This window comes from Sylvia atricapilla, chromosome 3 (assembly GCF_009819655.1).
Source record: "Sylvia atricapilla isolate bSylAtr1 chromosome 3, bSylAtr1.pri, whole genome shotgun sequence".
Classification (NCBI taxonomy): Eukaryota; Metazoa; Chordata; class Aves; order Passeriformes; family Sylviidae; genus Sylvia; species Sylvia atricapilla.
The window spans coordinates 104741532-104762642 of NC_089142.1; the positions used below are offsets into that span (position 1 = coordinate 104741532).

The following is a 21111-nucleotide window of genomic DNA, read 5'->3' on the forward strand; positions in this document are numbered from 1 at the left end:
GCGGGGCCATCGGGATTTATTTAGTTCACCGCCACGGACGATGCCTTTAGTGCCACAAACCACCCTGGAGACAAGCCCTAACCGTCTGGGGGGGTGGGGTGATTATGTTCAGTTCTTCCTCCCCAAACCCCCCAGACACGATTCAGATCCAAACTGGAGAGACAGGCAGGCACGCAAGAGGGGACCCCGGCACTGCACAGCCCCTCTGAAGCCATGTACAGGAGCAGCTTCCTCCGCGAGGTGCGCAAGGAGAAGTACGAGCGCTCGGACGCCTACGATGAGCTGCGAGGCTCCCCGGAATTCGACAGCTTGGCCCAAGCCCGCGGCTTGGAGAACCTGCAGGAGCTCAACGAGCGCTTCGCCAGCTACATCAACCGGGCGCGGGTGCTGGAGCAGCGCAACGCCATCCTGCGCAAGCAGCTGGAGACCTTCCAGCGCATGGACGAGCTGGTGGGGCTGGACGAGGCCTTCGCCGGGCAGATCGAGTTCAACCGCCAGCGGATGCGGGAGCTGGCATCCGACAGAGCCAAGCTGGAGCGCGAGGAGAAGGACGCCCAGCGCATGCTCGACGAGTACTGCAACAAGTAAGGGTTTGGGGGGAGATGGTGCTGTCGTCTCCATGGCAATAGGGATGGGTTGGGGGTCGCCAGCTGCTTCTTTTTTTGTGTGGGTGTTGCCTCTCCATGTGTATCTTTGCATGGTGATGTGTCTCCATGTGTATCTTTGCATGGGTAGGGCCTCTCCATGTGTGTCTTTGCATGGATGTCTTTCCCTGTGTATGTTTGCATGAGTGCTGCCTCTCCATGTGTATCTTTTCATGGGTGGTGCCTCTCCATGTGTGTCTTTGCATGGTGATGTGTCTCCATGTGTGTCTTTGCATGAGTGGTGCCTCTCTATGTGTATCTTTGCATGGATGTCTTTCCCTGTGTACCTTTGCATGGTGATGCCTCTCCATGTGTATCTTTTCATGGGTGATGCCTCTCCATGTGTGTCTTTCCATCAATGCCTCTCCATGTGTATCTTTTCATGGGTGATGCCTCTCCATGTGTGTCTTTCCATTTGTATCTTTTCATGCGCGATGCCTCTCTGTGGGCCTGATGTTGGTCTGAGAGATTTTTAGCCTGCTGGCAGCTAGCAGCTGCGAACTTTTTCCCGAGGAAAAATTTGTCAAGAAAGCTTCTTCTCAAAACAATCTTGGCAAACAACTCTCCTTTCTCAAAACAATCTTTCTCCAGGTGGTGTTTTGCTGTTTCTCTAGTTTAACCCATGGGATTAGAGAGGTGTCATTCGTATTCACCAATCATGTTAAGTCTGTATGGAAACTCCTTATAAAAGGTAGCAGGAATTAGACAATAAAGGCCTTTTTTCTATGCTCTTTTCCTTCTGAAATATTTGGAGCCTTTCATCTTTCTTCCGTGTCCTACAGTGACACCTCCCCATGTGTATCTTTGCGTGGGTGATACCCCTTCATACCCCTTCATGTGTATCAGACTTATCAAGAGGGATGGCAGGTAAGCCTGTGGTGAAAAATAAGGTATCAGGACTTAAGGAGCTGCACCTCTGCCTTTTGTGGTCTCACTGCTTCTAGATAGGAAAATGTGGCTTTTTTATCTTCTTTTCTGTTAGAGCAAGATTAAACATTCAAGAGACGGATTTTGTGTTTGGACTCAGATGTTTATTAATTCTTATCTCTAGTACAGGCTCACAAAGCTGTGAGTTCTAGCTAACAAAGTGAAAAATGGCTCAGTCACTATCTCTCTACAAGGTCTTTTGAGAACAAACTGTCCAATTAAGAAATGATACCTAAATTATTTTTACTTTTAACCCAATAACCAATAACCCATGGCCCACAATGTGGAGTTTTCTATCCAATTACAAAATGCCACCCAAACCCATGAAGAAGAATATGAAAAAGAAGGACTCACCCTCTGCCCTAAATCCTCCATCTTGCTTTATATATATTACCATATTCTTAAACCTTAAACTCCAATTTTTCCACCTTGTGATATCACACTTCTATTCAAACTCCACACCCACAATCCCAGTGCTGTCACTCAATTTTGGAGCCTTTTCCACGGGCTCAGGTCAATGCAGTGTTTTCTTGGGGGGTCAGTGCCTGTCAGCACAGAAAGTCTGGAATTCTCAGTGCCCAGGGCTCCAAGAGGAAAATGCCCTCCCTGCTCCATGGCAGCAGCCCTGGCACACGTTGACTGCTCTTGTTCAATGGCCTTTGCAGAACTGTGCTCTGAACTGCGAAGAGGAAAAAACCCATTTGACTACCAGGTGTCTCAAAGCAAGCCCTGTGTCTGAGCAGCCCAGAGTGGCATGATGCCAAACATCTCCTCAAATGTGCAGGATGTGTCTGAGAAACTCTTGTTTACAGCCACCATGAGGCACCTGGGTCAGTCCGTGCCAACCACATTTGGCACAGGAAAAGAAAGGAGATAAGTTTTTTTTCCTGATGTGTGAAATTTGCCGTCCTCTTCTTCCTTGCATCCCGTATTTCCATCTCATGGCACTATAACAATAAGAACAGGCTTCCCCTAACTTCACCTCTTTAACCTTTGTGGCACCATAAATCAAAGAGCAGGAGCCTCAGATGCTGATGGAGACGAGTGCCTTCCCTCCAGCAACAGGCAACTTTGGTCACATGGCTTGATTAGACAAGAGTTGGTGGTCATTTGCTCATAAAAGGGCTGCTCACAGGACAAAAGAGTTTAATCCTCCGGCTATTTATTGGTCAGGGATTCTTTTTTACCCCTGAAATGTTTATCTGCGTACTTCATCCGTGAAAATTTGCACACTGCCAAATGAACAGCCACAGTGGGGGCTGAGAGCTGCAGCACACCCATAGAAATGCCAAACCCTGATCTCTCTCATCTGACAGGAGAGAAGAGCCCATCCTGGTGCACTGAGGCTTTTTGCTGCCCGTGCTCAGATGTCCACAATGCCTGGACTCAGTGCCAGTGGGTAATAGGCACCTGAATTGTATTCCAATATTTATGAGCAGGAAATTCAACAATGAGTCAATGTAATTTAGCTCTTGACTCTGGTACTTGCTCGTGTGTTTTTATTAACAGTGTCCATGAGTATTTGCCTAAACTCAGCCCTTAATTTTCTAGCTGCATATGGGTTAAAATTTTATTAGAGCTGCTTTATGCAAACTGTAAGTAGGTGGGGAATAATGCAGGACATTGAAAATCCAGAGGAGGCAACACCCAGAAAAGGGGCTGCGCTTTCAGAAAGTAAGATTTAGGACCTGCTAAAGGGGTACTTGGTGGCTTCTCAGAAAAAAAAAAAAAAAAAAAAAGGATGATACTTTGTTGTACAATCCTGGGATGCTGTTTATCAGCTGTAAACAAAAGTAAGAAGGAAACTTTGGCTATATCCAAACCAAAACCTGCAATTTAAAAGTTAAAGATACACATGGCCGTGAAAATGGAAGGGCAGTGGCTGCTTTTTCACCAAGTTGCACCAATTAGTTTACATCAAGAAGTGAATTTTGTTGTGTTGTTTTTTGTTGGGGTTTTTTTTTGTTTGTTTGTTTTGTTTTGTTTTGTTTTGTTTTTTCCTGGAAGGTGCTGAATTTGACTAGAAAACAGACGTGAAAATTTCTTCAGTGTCTGAAAAGCTTGGTTTGGTTTTGAGTTGCAGGTTTTAAAACAAGGCCAGTGCTCTGGTAACATGTACCCTGCCATCCTGATGGCTCTGATTTCAGCTCCTGAAGGTTACTAATAAAGCTCTCTAAACAAAATATGGGAGGAATAATCTTCTGTGCCCTATTAAGGGCTGCTGAAACCAGAAACATTCCTGTGCTGTAGACCTACTCTCTTCCCTGAGTCTGCTTTCTGTTGGCAACAGGCACTGTGGGTTTTCTTGCTTCATCTTGAACCATAAAGCTTTTAGTGCACTGGGATTAGAGGGGAGCATTGTGAATTAGTTAATTGATAAATGTCTGTGTCCTTCATTAATGCAAAGAATTTTAACTCTTACAACCCATTCTTTCATTCACTTTCATAGTTGGGGAAATAGATTTATATCTAAATAAACCTTTTAAGCTACATTTATGTAAGCAGGCCTTTTAACACTGGATTTAGACAGAGTGGGGCCTAAGACTACTGGGTCTGTACAATTAAATGTTCATGAACCATTAAAAAATAGAACTTACATTAAAATTTATTTTTAAATCCTCTATGGTCACATTCATAGCTTTTCTCATTAACTTGAATAGTTCAGACTCTATACCAGGGGAAGAATTCTTTCTCTTGAAGTTGCAAAAAAAAAAAAAATCAATGCTGGGAATAGCTTGGATGCATCTCATAAAAAGACTAATTATGCTAATTTTATTGACCACCCCTGTTACAGCAACATTGCCTCTGGCTGTGGGAAAGCCTTGTATTTCTCTCTCTGTGATATTGGGAAAGAGGCTGGAATCCAGATTTTAGTGGCCTTGACTGAACAGGATAAATGAACTCCAGAAATGAAAAGCCTTGCTAATCGATTGTCTCATTAAAATAATTGTGCACTGCTAATACAGTGGGTTTTGAACATGCAGTATGATTCCCTTGGACACAGTAATTGGCACTGTTCTCCAGGATGTGCTGCATGGTGATACTCAGATGAGCTAACACCCTTTGTGGCCACAGGGGGACCCAACAAGTGTGAAAAAAACAAAAAGCAGTGGGAAAACACGATAGCTAGGATGTAGGGACTCCATTGGCAAAGCTGCCTTCCAGCTCTGTCTTCAGGGCTTGTCTTGGCACTGCTGCTGCTCCTCTGCTGATAGGAAGGAATTTATCCTGCTGCAGCTGAGGTGAGGAGCATTTTCCCGCCCTCCACACTCTCCACAAACTGCCAAAATCTTGTCCTGTGGCTGTCAGCTGCTCAGTAGTGACTTCTTGATGACACAGGTAGAATTTGCTCATAAATCAGCAGAGCACAGCCCTCTTGGGCTCATCTAATGCATTTAGGCTATGCTAAACCTAAACTGGACAACCATGACTGGCCCATCCATCATCCTTGTAGGGGCTCAGATTCACAGTCTGTGCCATCCTTGCCACCCAAATTGCTGCTCTCTCTTGGGAGAAGGTTAGTGAAGTGCAGCAGGGAAAGGGAAAATCACAAAGATGGAAGCCAAGGGGTGCAAGAGTTCAGGAGGGTTCAACAGAGAGGTACCATTTTTCTTCAGGTAAAAGGCTCAGGTTTGATGTCAGACTGAGTAATCTGGCCATTGTGCTTTGCTGGGGTGGGTTGTTAGTGTGTCCTCTCTGCAAGGGAGAGAGCCCTTGCACTGCAGCAGAGGCAGTGTCATAAAAAAAAAAAAAAAATGAGGTGATGGAAATCCTTAATCCTCTAATCTTTTCTGTGAGCCTGGCAGCTCCCTCCCCTCCATTTCTTTCCCCCTATGCCAAAAAACCCCCAATCAAACAGTTACCATCCCTTTTCTTTCAACAGTCCAAAAACATTTGTAGCTGACCTAAAGCTACCTGACTAGCTGAGAAGGTTGGTGTTTTGCTAGTTTGTTGGGGTTTTTTGTGGGTTTTTTTGTTTTTAATGAAGCAAATTGACTTCATGGCTCTTAAGCTCCAGGAAAGCCTGACTGTAAAACATCTAATAAAGAAATTTTTGAACATGTCTAGGTAATTACTAAGCATCAAAATCAAACTTTGAAGCATAACAGGATTGCAGCTTGTCAACCATTGCACTTACAGACACATTTCAGCAGGCACAGAGGCATCCTGGGGTCTCTGAAGCATTTCAAAGAGGTCCATAGCACTTTTGCACTGATCTTCTGGAGAAGACTCAACATCACTTGAAAGAAATTCTCCTTCAAAGGCTGATCATACAATACTAACTCTCTCAAGCTGCCAGGAGGATTTGCAGCTGTGTGGGACAGCACATATTTGGGTTATTTGAAAGTGGAGGAAAATGTAGCTGAATATTTTAGTGATTGAAATGAGGGAGATCTGAATTACATTAGGGCTGAGGTATAGGCACTGAATCCATCAGATGGTTTTACTACTGTGAGTATAAAACCAGCCTTTTATTGCAACTATTTGATTTTCACAAGGTGCTACAATTTGCTTCATTTGCTCAGCTGTCAGAAAGTATCTAAGTTAGGAAAGTGTTTACTGTCAATTGCACACACAAAAAAATTAAATAGATAGAAAACTGATTGGAGGTGTGAGCTACTTGGTAAATAGCTGAAACAAAGGCAGTCACACTTTTGAAGCTGAAAAATATTGCATCCTTGGAAGTGAAACTGGTGTTAATACTATTTGGCAAACAAAAAGGACACTGTTTTAGCCTCGTCAGCAATTTGTTGGAGTGATGATGAAATAAAATAATGAAATAAAACATCATCATCTTCAGTTGTTTCTTTGCTGTTCATGTAAGAATTGAAAACAGACCATTTACCATTTGCTGATGTTATGGGATTTCAGAAGAAGTTGGTAAACCAGAGGATCAGGTTAAATCCATTTCCTTTTTCTGCCAAGTTCTTCCTTTTGTGGTCCTGCTCAGTTTGTGAGTGGCATCATCCACTCAGCTTTCAGTATGTGTTGAAAGAGATGAGAATAACATCGGTTGTCCCTCCTTCAGGAGATGGAAAGGAAGAACTGAGGCTTTATCCTTGATGTCTGCAGTCCAGGGACTGACAAGTTCCCTGTGGAGCAGAGCAAATCCCTTTGTTTTCACCAGCACATCTGGGCTGGATCAATGAGTTCAGAAGACAGACATCTTGTACATCTCTGTAGCTCTATTATTTTAGGGAAAGTAAAGTGTTCAAAGGTCTAGACTGTATTTCTGCTGCTGCTGGAGCTTGATAAGCCATTTCTGCGGTACTGATAGCAGTGTCTCATTGCCTTGTATTACTAAGCTGCATCTGGCTGGTTGTTTCTCAGGGGCTTTTTTTGTTCGTTTCTTTGTTTGTTTGTTTTTTAATGGAGTCTCATTAAACCACATCTACTGTTAAACACTTCATATGAGGCTTACTTAAGGAAGGGAATAAATTACAGCAATCAACAACTAAGTTTTTGTACTCTGTGGCTAAAAGGATTTTCTAGAAGATAATTCAATTTACATAAAATGTGGAGCCCTAATTCTTGAAGAATACATGTTGTTTCCTCAAGCCAAAGATAAACACATTATACATCCATCTCAGCATCACAAACATGTGCATTATGCACTTTTATAAAAGCATAAGACTAGTAGGTTAAATGCAGTCCTTACTAAGGCTCGCTTATTGTTTTGACAAAGCTAAAATACAAATTACCAATAAAGAGAACACAAAGCTTGTGCATCCTAATGCAAGGTAATTCCCACACAGTCAATATGTGAAATTGCAACCTTTGTGTTTAATGTGCCTGCCATTAAAGTGCTTATTGAACAACAGCAGGTAAAACACAAAGCCAAGAACAATGTAATTTAATGTTCACAGGCCAAGGTTGCAAATCCTCACAGAGTAACCACTGCTGAATGTCTGTCACTCTAGTCCAACATCAATGTAATATTTTTATTGTAGATAAACCTTTATTGTAGACAAACTGTTCTTGGGAATTCTGTCAAAAAGTGATAGCAAATGAAATAAGCATTTCATTGTATTTTATTACATAAACTGAAGAGAAGAATTTAGGCAATTCTGAAATTACTCTCAGCGTCCGGGACCAAAAAATAATTAATGCTAATGCACCAATAAATCTTTTGGGCCCTTTCAAGATTCATATTCTCCTTTAGCATGAAGCATATCTTGAGCATGGCAGTGCAGATAAAATGCAGTTTTCAGAGGGATGAACTGGCTGAACTTTATCTCCTTTTCTCTACTTGCAGGTATAGAAACGAACGTGAATATCAGCAGAGGCTAAAAGAAACCCTGGAGCGCCTCAATAAAGTAAGTCTGGGAAAAATGCCAGGGGAAAGGTGTATAACTTTTTTTTTTTTCCTTTAATTTCGATTACTAGGGCGAGCTGCTATGGAGGAGCAGTGGGAAGATAAAATGTCAGAGCAAGGCATTTCTTGTCATTGTGCCCTTCTCTGTCCTCCCCCTCCTTAAGCCTCCTGTAAGTGTCTGAGCCTTGGCCTTTCCCCTACATTTTTGCAATACAGCTACTCCACTAAAATACAGTCATTAGTGATAATCATGCTAGGAAAAAAAATTGCTGATTAAGTCTATGTTTTGAAGCCTGGCATGCCTCAAAGCTCCTTAATCCCTGGTAGGATATGGTCAGCCCTTCCCAGGACAGACCCTCAGCTTCCCATTAGGTTTCCAAATAAAAGAGAAGCTACAACTCCCCCTGGTTTGTTCCTCTGACATCAAGCTGCATTTTCTTAAACTAATACCATGGGAAAAGCAATAATAAAAATAACATTTAACACAATATAAAGCTCGGAGAAAGATAAAAGTTAGCTGAAGTATTTTGGAAGTTTCCAAACCAGGTCAGTGAAACTGAAAAAATCCTGATCAGTCCTCTCTTGCTGCTAACCTTCATTTGGGTGAAGAATGTAGTATTATATCTTTCTCCAGTTCTACTTTGCACAGGCTGCCCTTCGTCTTCTGTATTGAGAAACAATTAAAGGTGGATTAAATAGAGATTATTTTTTACCTCATTGCTACAAATGGCTGGACCTTCTTTGCTGGCGCATTGTCATGTCAATGATATGCATGTTTTATATTAAGAAAAGACAGAAAGTGCATTTTAGCATTTCTGTCTCCAGTGAGCTCTTGACATCCTGCATCAGTTCTGTTCTCCAGAACACCCTGCTCTTGAACACCCTGCAAGCCCTTAAAAAAAGTTTGTGACAATAAAACTTTTGTAAGGGGTTGCTAGAGCTGCTAAGTCTGTCTTCATGGTTCCTCTCAAGCAATCTGTAGCTGAAGAAAAGTGAATTGATTCGCCAACCCTAGGCACAGCTCACAGAATCTTGAGGCACAAGGGTGTTTTTATCCCAGGATGTCCCTGGCCACCCCTGTTGCAGCAGCTCCTTGCAGTGGAGCACCAAGTGCTGGAGGGAATTCAGCAGGTTTTCTGCACAGGGCCCAAGATGTAGCCTGAAAACCTGAATGTGTGCAGGGGCAAACTCATTCTTTATCTGACAGCCAGGAAAACACAGGTTCTGCAGAGATCTAAGGAATTCCTCTTCCACAGTAAATGAAAATATGGCTTCAGCACATGGATCAGTGTTCTGGAACCATCACATTAAGCAGAATGGCTTTTCAGAAGTTGGGCCATTATCAGATACTGCAAAGTTAAGAAGAAAATGTGTAGACAGTGCACCATCAAGGAAGCTGGTCTCTTTAAAAGCACAGAACAAAAGCAGAAGTAGTTTTTTCCCCTTTGAGGGAACATTTGGAAAGCCAGAAACTGCTTTTGTTTATGGCATGCAGAAATATTTGCTTATAGGTGTTATCTAAGGGCCTGGGGGGACTTTTTCTGGCTCCCTCCCAAACCTCCCAGCGTGGACATTGTCCTGCTGATCTTCCTCTCAATAGGAAGGGAGAGGAGTGCAGAAAAGCAGTGGACATTCCTGACGGCTGGCTCCGAATATGCTGGGCTGGATGTGTCTGAATCAGCCCCTGGCTCACAAAGCAGAGCCTGCTGGAGCGTTCTGTCCCTGGGAGGCTTTAGCAGCACAATGAGACAGCCAACATCTACACATTTTTTGGAGCAGCGCGTGCTGTACGCGTGCAAAAGGGAAAAAGATTCCTCTTCTGCACCCACAGACCTCACTGGTCGGTTTGAAACCCATGATCCACTCATAGAGGCATTTTTACAGCTGATAACGGCACATGGGTCATTTGGAAAGAGATATCTTTCAACATTTCTTTTTTTTTTTTTTTTTTTAATTCGAGTATAATGTGGAAAATGAGAGTTTCTCGAGGCAAATCGCAAATTGGTGGAGGAGCTGGCAAGTTTTGCAGAGCTGCAAGGAAGATTCAGTTGAAATCTTTTAAGATGCTTTCTCAAAAGTTGTATTTTGCAGCCTTAGTTAACGCCAAACCTAAGGAAGTAATGTGTTAAATGGGAAAATAAAGCTTATCACTACTCTTACATGTTCATAAAATACATTGCCAAGTTCCATGGAAATTATCCTAAATGCCAGGGTTTGTGTTAAAAAACCTAACATAGGAAAAATCTAAATTAGGCCTTTGAACAGAAATGGAGATTTCATTAGATTTAAGGACCTATCTACTCCTATCTACTCTGAGATCATGGTTTCTACTCATACAGTTTGTTCTTTGAACTAATTTTCCTCCCAAGTCCCAAAGGATTGTAAACCTGTGCAGCAAGGTAATTTTTTCTAAACTTGGTCAACTTTTTATAAAAGTTTAAAAAAGTTTTTTCTAAACTTGGTCAACTTGGTCATTTTTATTTCCAGAAAAGGATCCAAATTGGGAAACATTTGTGGCATTTGGGAACATACCAAAGAGAGTGCAAATACTTTGGGCCATCCTTGGGTTTTTAGAAGGACTTCTTTGCTGGGGACCTTCAAAAGGCATCAGGATACCTCAGATTTTGCCATGACACTAGAGAAATCAATCTGCTGATGTAATTTAAGACTCATCCACCATTTCAAGATTTTAACCCAAATCTTAAATCTACCAGATCAAAATCTGGTATTTCAAACAGTTAATACTTGGCTCCCAGCATCATTTTGGCAGTGCCAGTGCCAAACTTTATTGTAAATTACATTTGTGCGGAACATGGTGAATAAAATGTCTCTTGTTTGTTGACACTTCTGTATCTCCCAGTGGGTCTAACACTCCAGGCAGGAGTGCACAGAGAAATGTGGGGCTGCTGTGGGTTTGCCACTCCAACCACACGTCTCTGCATTGCAGGAAGCTGATGAAGCCTTGCTGTGCAACCTGGAGCTGCAAATCGAGTCCCAGTTCCTGCAGGATGACATTAATGCCACAAAGGACAGATACAAGAAGGTAACTGGCTGAATTTGCTGTCTTCCTTGTAGAGAAAGATGTGGAACTTTGCCCTTGTGCATGATCAAATGGTGGCAAATGAAAGCAAATCACATTTGTGTTTTGGTGGGTGCATAAAAAAGTATTTCTTTTCAGTGGGCACAGCAGCTGGATGGTTTCTAGCACCCAAATATAGTTTTCCAGTATGTTTCCAGTCACTACAGCTGTAGCAGAGTCTTGAATTTGTCAACCTGGCACCGTGGTTGAACCTAAAGTGCTAATCAAACTGTCTTATATTTCACACTAAGGAAGTTGTTGCTTTCATCACCCAATTTTTTTGGGACAGGGCACTCCAGTTAATCAGCAGACATATGCCTGTGGATGTATGATTCCACTGCAGCTGACTTTAATATATGTCATCTTCTTCCTGGGAGAACTATGAGTCTTGAACCACTGCCCCATCTTGCTGCTTTTGAAAGAAGTGACTCTTTTTTTTCAGTCCACAGGCAAAGGTTATTCGTGATTCTTATTGTAAAAATCTCCCGTGAAATTGGAAATCGTGGAATCTTTTATTAAGGCTATGAACTGTGTAGTCCTTAGCCAAAAGCCTGTGATATACCCTCAGTATGGTGAAGCATTAACACTCCTGCACTCAAAAGCAGGTATAAAATCACATTTCGAACCCAAACAAAACAAAAACCACAAACCAAAGCCTGAACATGAATTGGATTTTCACGTGCTAAAAGCATTACATATCTAGAAATAAGCCCCAGGAGTAGATGGAAATGTCTACCTTACCATGGCATTTTCTAACGAAGATGTTTTTACCTCACCACAGAACCTCATGGAAATCCAGACCTACGTCAATGTCTTGCAGCAGATCATCCAGACAACTCCCCGTGTGTCCCCAATAACCACTGGCATCTGTGAGGCAAGTATTGCTGTTGGGAAATGCAGCTCTAAGTAAGAAAAAATATAATGTTTATCCCTAAAGTGTCCCAGAGCCTTTAACTTCTGCTCCAAGGTTAGGTGAAAACTGTCAAAACAATGTGAAAGTACCAAATAGTGAATATGGGAGAAAAAAAAAAATTAAATGTACCTTTGAATAAACTGCATCAATGAGGGAAGAGAGATTGGCTTTTTCAGGTGCACTTCAGCATATGTGCCCCAAAAATCTGTGGTTCAAAGGTCGTTGAAGCAGTTGGGCTTCTTCTCTGAGGAGGAGCTGGCAGGATATATGAATATTTGAAGAGAAAGGAAATCCTATCCTGAAGGGGTGAGACATGGTGAAAATTTAAATCAAATTAATTGACACAGACTAGATGAAAACTTGGTGATTCCCACCAATATGAGTAGCTATGCCAGGAAGGTGCATTACTTGGAAGAAGATGTGAACAGGTCTACAGGGTCTAAGCTGTACTGCTACAGCCCTGCCACCTGATATCTTTATTCTTAAATAGTCTTAAATAGTCTTAAATATTCTTAAATTCTCACCATTCAACAGAATCTGACTCGAGGTTCAGTACCCACCCTTTATCTGTCTTTTGCCGTTTTCTGTTTGTCTTCACAGTTTATTTCCAGTAGTGCAATTTCCTCTGGCTCTTTTTAGGAGGGAAACATACTTTGCTGTACACACATTGTTTTCTTCCAACCAGGAAAAAGTGATAGCAGAGAGGAGGATCCCTGTCCTGCAGAGCCAGCTGGAAGAATACAAGAGCATCCTCTGCCAGCTGCAGGCACAAAAATACAAGCTGCAGACAGAGGTATTGTAATCACTAGCCACTAACCATGCTGCTCATGAAAGTGCTTTTTTTATGGTCACGTGGTAAAACCTCTAACATGGCTTTAACATGGTGATGTTAACTTGGTGGACGTGGAGGTGTGTGTTTTCCTTTAAGATTTCCATTTTTTTTTCCTTCAGCTGTTTCATTCCCATTCTCTCAGTGGAGTAAATTGTCAGGTTTAGATGGCCAGGGAAGGTATCATGGGTGCAATGAAGCTGTCTCTGCTCATCAGAATGGCTGATGAGGGAAGGTCTCCAGAATGCAACTGGATTCCTGCAGGACAGAACCAGCAGGAACATTGTGGATGGGAAAGTCCCACAGGGCTCCTATGACTTTCTTACTGGCTGGAAATTGGCTCCATGAAAAGTGATGGGGAAGCCTCAGGGCTCTGCTCCTTTCCATCATTGCCACATCCAGTGCTGAGCTTGCTGTGGGAAGGACTGGACAGGTTTTTGGTGAGCAACAGTGAGAGGGCTGTTTGAGCTGCATTTGGCTTTTTGCCTTCATCCATGTCTCTGCTAAGCACTAAGCCAGCATCTCTCCTGTGCTTGGACACTACCAGCAGGAAAAATCATGCTTTTTGCCAAGCCCTGATTTGCAGGAAATGTCTGGCCAAGACTTTGACTTGCTCTCCTTGCCCATCTTCCAGCCAAACCTGCCCTAAATCGACCTTCTGTCCCCAGCCAGTGCCTGCAAACATGAGTGCAGGGCAGGGCTGAGGGTGGCAGGAGGTGGAGGAGCAGCTGAAGGCTGCAATGGATAGAAACCAGACCTGAATAGTTGTCACTGGCATCTCTACCTCCACACAGCTGAATATTTTTAGCAGATGGGGTGGAGAATGACCCCAAATGTAGCTTCCTTTGTGCCATGAGTTGTCCACCCAGGTGAGAAGAATGAAATACTGACAAAACCATCTTTTGATGGGATTTTGATTTCTTTGGACAGCCAGAGCAGCAGTTCATAACTTCCTGAGCATAACTTCTTTCATTAGGGTCAGGACAGTGTATTTTCCTTGATTTCTTTCTCACATTTGATGCTCTGGTGGAAAGGACACAGGCAGTCTGGGATGGACAAGAATCAATATGGGGTTGGGATAGTGAATCAATATAGACAAAAAGGGGAGGAATTCAGCCTTCTGCTGGCAGATGGAGAGAGGCAGTCTTCAGGGAATTAATCATGCTGCTTTCAAAATCAAATCTTCCCATCCCAAATTAAAAAAAAAAAAAAAAAAAAAAAAAAGAAAGAAAAGATCATTCATTCATTCATTCTTGTGCCTTGAGATTAAAAGAGTGAAATAGCTTTATGAGTGGAAGTCAGTAGCACAATTGCTTGTGATAGTGAAGGCTGGATCTGATGACTGAGGTGTCATGGAATTTCTTTGCTTTCCTGTTTCTGGACCCAGTAGCCATGTGCTTGAGAGGTCATGGACCCCACCTCATGAGCACTGAGCAGAAAAGAGTCTCAGTCCACTTGTGCACCACAGCATAACCAAAACTAATGTCAAGGGACATCACTCCTGTCTTTAGGCTCTTAAAAGTCTTTTTTTAAAAAAATCTTGCCTGAAACATATAGAAATAAATCAATTATTAAAGAATTCAGTCTTCACTTATTGCCCCATTAGCTTTTTGTGAGTTTATCTCTTTGAAATGTAGCAAATCAAAACAAAAAAAAAAAGTGATAAAATAATTATAGTAAATAGCTAAACATAGCAGAAGAAAGTGAGGGCAGAGTTACAGGGGGAAATATCCCACCTGAAACTCAGCCCTTATTTTGGAAAGGTGACTTTTGCCACCTCCTGGTTGACTGTGCTCATTTTATCACTGAAGTAAAAAGGCCAAGGAATTGAATTCAAAGGAGTGTTCTTTATTTAAAATGAGGCATTTGGTCTTACTTGCCTTGTCTGCAGACCACAGAGAAGGAGGAGTGGGTATTTTTTGAGCTCATTTTCAGTTTAAGAACTTTTATTGCCCTTGTAAGGCTCTGCCCACTCTGATGAGTTACTGTTTTATGAATAACTGAACAAAGGTAGTGAAATTGCTCCCCTGTTTCAGCAGTGCACCAGCACATTGTACCAAAGCCTGACTTGCCTTTCTTTGTGCTTAAAATACGGGGACGGTGAATTTTTCAAAGCTGCTTCTTTCACCACTGGTTTTATTTACCAGACAACCATGCTGGAGCAAGCAATTAAAAACACCCAGGAGAGTTATGACGATGAAATCCAGCTTTACAATGAGCAGATTGAAAACCTTAGGAAGGGGATAGAGGAGGCTGAGAGGATCTTGGAGAAGTACACGACTGACTGCCGCCAGCTGGTGATCTACCAGCAGTCCCTGGAGAACGAGCTGGAGCGGTACAAACGGATCATCGAGAATGAGGACAGCCGGTAAGGCTGGATTTCTGGGCACTCCCAAAGGGAACAGAGATCTCTTTTGTCTCCTTAAAAAAAAACAAAACAAAGTGTTTTAGGGGCATTTGAGTCACCCAAAGCTATAGCTTTTTCACGTTGTGAAAAATGAGATTCACTTTTTGGTAGATTTTAAGAAATTGGTTTAATAAAAGATAAGACAATTAGGAGATAAGGAAAAAAAGCAAAGTACGGCTGGACGGGTGACTTGGCATTTAGCCAAGTCCACAAATTGCTATTTCACAGGCTTTTTTAAAATACCCTCTCTATTGCATCAGATTGTTGAATATTCATATTTTTTCCATAAACTAGTTTCCATATTCTTGGGATTGTTTTGCATGGCCCCTCTTTGGGTCAGCGTCCCTAAAGTATGCGTGTTTCTTGGCTGTGTCTTCATTATTGTCTTTAGATTGAGCCTTGGTCCATGCTTCCTTCAGATGGCAGATGTTGATAGTTGGTGTATCAATAGTAGGGTCCTCCCCACATGTTCATTGGATGTTATTTCAGTCAAACAGACAGTTCAAGCACACCACATCACTACTACCACTATGCCTAATTTTCTTTACTAACAGCAGAAAATAAAAACCTACGTCCTTAACACAAAGCCATCGATCATATAGCACACATCTTGCGAAAAGCCAACTTTATAATAGTCATTTATAACCACATCTTTCCCTGTGGCAAAAGGGACGGAAATATAAATAGGTGGAAAATCTGGTCGAAGTTCTGCCAAGAAAAGGGTCAGAGACATTTTGGGCTTCTCCTGGCCATGAAGTCTCCTTTCCATATGCTGTCCTGGCATCAGTGCACAGAGGTGAGGAGCACAGGAAAGCAATCTGAACGTCCTCTCCCCAGGCTGGGTGTTGGTGACACTTGCTCCACATTTCCAGCAGGTTGATTTTTGGAGGGTGCAGACACAGCAGATGTCCTGTAAAGCAAAGCATTCTTCACAGCAAAGCCATTCTTCAGGCATGAGGAGAAAGAGGAAAAATACGAGGAATTGGCAGGGATTTGGGTCGTGCTTAAACCTACAGAGGAGCACTGTCTCCCTCTAATGTCAACTATCAGCCACAGTGGAGAAAAGGATCTTTCCCAGCAGCAGAGCCAGACCCCTGAGCACCCAAACTACTGCTCCAGGCTGTGCAGGAGAGGCAGGAGAAGAGCACTCACTAAATAGTCCATCCTGTATGCGGGGAATGGGAATTTAATTCATTTTCAGGGTCTTATTTTGGACACAGCTCTAGTTAGAAGTATCTCAGAGGGTAATTCTCAATGCCAAAAATCCTATAGACACAGGGCCTCTGACAGGACAAAATATCTCAAGTTCCAGCAGAGCAGCCTGGAGAGGCCAAAGATACCGTAACTGCTTTGCAATAGGCCTGCCTCTCAATTTTAATTTTTAACCCTTAATACTACTGACTCCTCAAATGTTTTCCAAGGAAGATTGCTCCAAATCTCCGATTTTACCAGCCAGCATGGTAAAAACAGATGTACAGTTCTTGCTGAGCTCTGGTAGGCTTGGATTGACTGTTTGCCCATGGAAAACCTTCCCACCTTTTCAGAGTGCCATGCAAAATGCAAAGCTGCTGCTACATGTTGTAATTGCTGGTGTAGTTTACGTAAAGGAGTATCCCATGTCTCCTGCTGGCAGAAACCAGCCTCACTCCTGTGAAGGTGCTGTGGCTGTCTTGGTTTTGCCCGGGCAAGAAACAGGTTCCCATTATTCTTTTTGACTCCTCACCATAGAGAAGCCCGTTTCTTTAACCTCTATGCTTCATTTTTGCCCAGTTTCTCTTGCTTTTCTCTGAAAAGGGTGGGGAGAGAGCTGATGGATGCACGTATTCTCCACAGGTTAAACTCAGCTATAGCAGGAACCCCAGTCACACTCTTCACACAGATATACCGACCTGCCCAGCCTCAGGCTTCCAGGGGAAGAGGTAAACCTGTGTTTAAACGTGTCCTTTTGTGTCTGTCCAGAGAAGCATCGTCGTGTTTTAAGCTGTTTGTCCATTTGTCTTTAATATGTGGTGACAGCCTGACTACAGGCTCGTAAATGCAACCATTTCAGCTTGCCTCAGCTGAAGCCAGACAAGGTGGCAAAGGGCAAAATCACAAGCAAAAAGGGTTTCTTGGCTCATTTCTGCACTTTACTGCTTAGGCCAGTCAAGAGTAAAATCAAAAGGCACCTGAAATGGTGGAAAGAGCTGCAGGTTTTGTGCTGACTCGTTCTGAGTTGTTTGTTTGCACTTTAGTGATGTGCAGAGAGCACCAAGGCGTGTTGAGTGCCAGAGGCAGGCAGAGGGTTCTTTTTGAGGCCTGTTTTCCTATGAATGATGTTTCCTCTGTGTAGCTGGTTAGAATTAGGATGCTTGTAAACCTGGTGACAAGGAAATGGCCAGAGCTAAACGAGCAAGATTGCTCTTAAGAAATGAGTTCATGTGGTAGGTTCTAAGATATGTGATGACTTAAATCCAGGGCTCACTGGGTTTTTACTATTGACAAACTGCCTTGAAAACGGGGACAAAGCATCACATGAGGGATGTTTTTGGAATGCAGCTGTAATTTTTCTAACTGCTGTGTGAACTGTAGCAGTTTTATATTAAATAGGTCCATAATGCCCGAGGCCAGATCCTCAGCAGCTGTAAATAACTACTGTTGTGCAAAGGAAGTGGTGTTTTATACCTGCTGAGGATTTGGCCTGTCTCTAGACAGGACACCAGAGGTTTCTCCTGCATGCCCAGCAGGGTATTTCATGTGTGTTACTGTACTGTGGCAGGGCACAAAACACCTGCCTTGGAGAAATTATGTTAATATCTGTCTGTCATAATATTAAATATCTGTCATAATATTAAATAGATGTCTGTCATAATAATTAATTATGTTAAGATCTATCCCCGTGTTCTTGTAATTACCTGTACCAACCCCTGCCTCCTCTGCTCTAGCTGCCCATGCCATGGAAATCAGTAGCCTGCCTATGCTCCTGCTGCTGTTAAGCTGTCATGGGACCTGTGGCTACTGATTTCCCAGGAGATGAAAATCAGCCTGTGGGCAGGGGGCTCTAAGAGCTCAGTGACAGTGTCTGAATGATGCCACTGTGGGTGGGTGGCTTCTCAGCTCTGTGACCACCAGCCACTGCTGCTCCCTCCTGACATGACTCAGGGTGTGTCCTTACTCCAAATTGTCAGGAGTGGAGGTGTCTGGCTCTGTTTTAGCCCCCCTGGGGATACAAAGGCTCTCCACCTGCAGTAGTGAGGGCAAGAGGCAGCTCTAGCATTTTTAGTGACTGCATTCAAGCACTGTTTCTTGTCTCCTTTGCTCTGATTTCCCTTCAGATATCACCCAGGCCATGCAAGACATTGCCAGCGTAAAGCCCAGACAAAAAGCCCTGACAAAGAAAATTGCCAGGAAAAAGGAGCTCATGTCAAAAGACATAACCGACAGTCACTCCCCCGAAAGAATGTACGAGAGAACTCTGGAAGGTTTTGACCAAGATCAGATGGAGTTCAGGCACGAAGGCTCAGTCAGGTGTGAACCTGAGCAGGAAGGGTCAGAATTTGATGAAAAAGAAATGGGCCCAGAGGACGTACCCGACGGAGCCCAGATAAGCAAAGCCTTTGACAAATTGTGTAACATTGTGAGGGAGAAAATAAGAGTCTGCAAGAGACCAGAGGCTAAGCCTGATGCCCACCCCAAAGGGCGTTACGTGCTGGTGACTGGGGAGGAAGGCTATGAAGAACCCTGCATCCTGGCCCCCTCTCTCCCTGCTGCAGGAGGGATCACAGTGTCCACTGGCAATGGGAAGGTGATGAACGGCGGGGAGGTGGAGCCCATACCAGAGCTGCCAGAGCCCACCGAACCGTCAGAGAAAGAGAAAGGGGAAATCCGTGAGAGGAGAGAAGAGATTGAACTCCCAGACAAACAGAGAGAGGAGGGGAAAGAAGACGTGCTTGAGTGGGGGAAAAAAGCGAGAGGAAAAATGGAGCAAATCGCAAAGTACCCGGACATCTCTGAGCCTGAGACAGTTCCTTCCCCTGGTCTGATCAGCCCGACTGAGCCAGGACTCCTTCAAGAGAGAGAATACGAGCGAGAAGATAAGCAGGGCCTTTTGTTCAGGGAAGCAGCCTTACCTGGCTCCATGAGCTATGAGAAGGTGGAGGTGGTGGAGTCCATTGAGAAGTTTTCAGATGACAGAATTCAGACATATGAAGAGACAGCAATGATTGTCGAGACAATGATAGAGAAGACAAGCAAGAAGAAACCAGGTGACAAAGGCTCTTAAGTGACACATATAATGACCCTCTGATAGTCGACTTGTCTGGCCTAGTTATTACATGACTGTGTTTTTTTCCTGACTGAATGATGACAGTAGTGAGATTTTTGCTGTTTGGTATGGAACAGATTGAAACCTTGATGGCAATTCTGTCTGATGTAGGCTCACCTTTGGTGCAACAACCATTAAGTGCTCTCCAGGGCACATCCTATGCAACAGATTTTCATGGTTAAGACACATGGAAAATAATTATTATGACAGAGCTGCCTGGCTTTCCACAGTATCCGGGACAAATTTGCATATTCCTCTACTGCTCCTGTAACTGCCATATGACCCCCCCCCCAATCTCTGAGACAGCTGCAAATGTTAACTTGTGACATCTGGATCATTAAATAAAAGTTTTGCCTTCTACCGAAGATACTCACCGTGGGTTTATTTTGCCTACACCATTGACTCACAGTCCCTACTTGTAAATATCACCTGACTGGTGTGCAGGAGCTTTTCCAGAGGAAGGGCTGGATACCTATGAAATAACCTGTTCCAAATCTCTCCCTTTCAGAGTCTTTAAACAGCAATGATATTGGCAGACCTTTCTTTTTTGGGAATAAAGATAAACTTTCCTGTATTCGAAATAAGCTCTTAGTGCAGATCTCAGAATAAAATTCCCTTTGTAAGGGAGACTTCCCTTATGAAAGCTACTATTTGTCCTTCACCAACACAACTGATGTACTTATGAATGCCAATGAGCCTTTGAGCCAACTGCAGCCAAAACCTGTGTGTTTAGGCATTTTAAGTATTTCCTTGGACTGTAGAGTTTAATACTGCCACAGGATTCTGTCTCACCCCTTGTCACATTATGCTCCACAGGATTGTTGGAATAACCAGTACCTTTCCACCTCCCCATGCCTGAGGAAGCAAAAAGCAACACTTGCAGCAACAACAGACTCTTACAGCTCCCATAAAGCTTCAACTCAAGAACCACCCCCCAAAAAAAAAAAAAAAAAACAACCAAAAAAACCCACCCCAAAACAAAACAAAAACCCAAAAAAAACCACAAAGAAAAAAAAATCAGAGAAAGGAAATCTCTTGCTTGTAAATACTGAGCTCTACTTAAAGTGCTCATACACCATTTAGGCCTCAGCTTGACTCCAGGAACACAAATAATCCCACTAAAGCCCAAGGCTTACTGAAGGGCTCAGACTTACTGAAGTATTCGATTAGTCTCTACATATTTCTTGTCCAATCCAACCCCAATTCTCTTTCATTTCAGCTTCCAGCATTGTTGTACCTTTTCTTTCTGCCTGTTAACTCCTGTCAGCTGCAGCAAAACAGGGCTAAAAGCCATGTGAGCTGACAAGCCTGAGCTTCAGGAACTCCTCGCAGCACCCAAGACTTTCCTTCAATGATATGTTGGTTTTGGTTGTTTCATTCATGAAGTCCAGCACAGGTGCAACATCTGATCTACTGTGATTGTTATGCCTGGTAAAGTGGCAGCTTATTTTTTGAAACAGGGAACAGGTAACTCTCACAGTCACAATTTTAGGATTTTTTGTCAATGCTGTTTTATTGGAACGCTGTGGGAGTTTATTCCAGACACGGCTTACTAGAGCATGTTGCTTTTCAGTTTAATATATTAACAGTGTAAATAACTACACAGAAGGAATTTATCAATGTCTGTGTAGGCTGAGCTCTGGTGAGCTGGGGGCAGCTCCTCAGAAAGAGTTTGACTGTTGCAAGGCAAACA

General features: G+C 43.1%; 1 protein-coding gene across 1 annotated transcript; it reads left to right on the forward strand.

Annotated features, from left to right (window-relative positions):
* The first annotated feature begins 213 nt into the window (after positions 1-213).
* Positions 214-19959, forward strand: BFSP1 (beaded filament structural protein 1). The gene is made up of 8 exons (XM_066314392.1): positions 214-584; positions 7828-7888; positions 10835-10930; positions 11748-11840; positions 12565-12672; positions 14856-15076; positions 16949-17034; positions 18430-19959. Exons 1-8 carry the CDS (start codon positions 214-216, stop codon positions 19374-19376), a joined length of 1983 nt encoding a protein of 660 aa, XP_066170489.1. The 3' UTR covers positions 19377-19959.
* The last annotated feature ends 1152 nt before the right edge of the window (positions 19960-21111 follow it).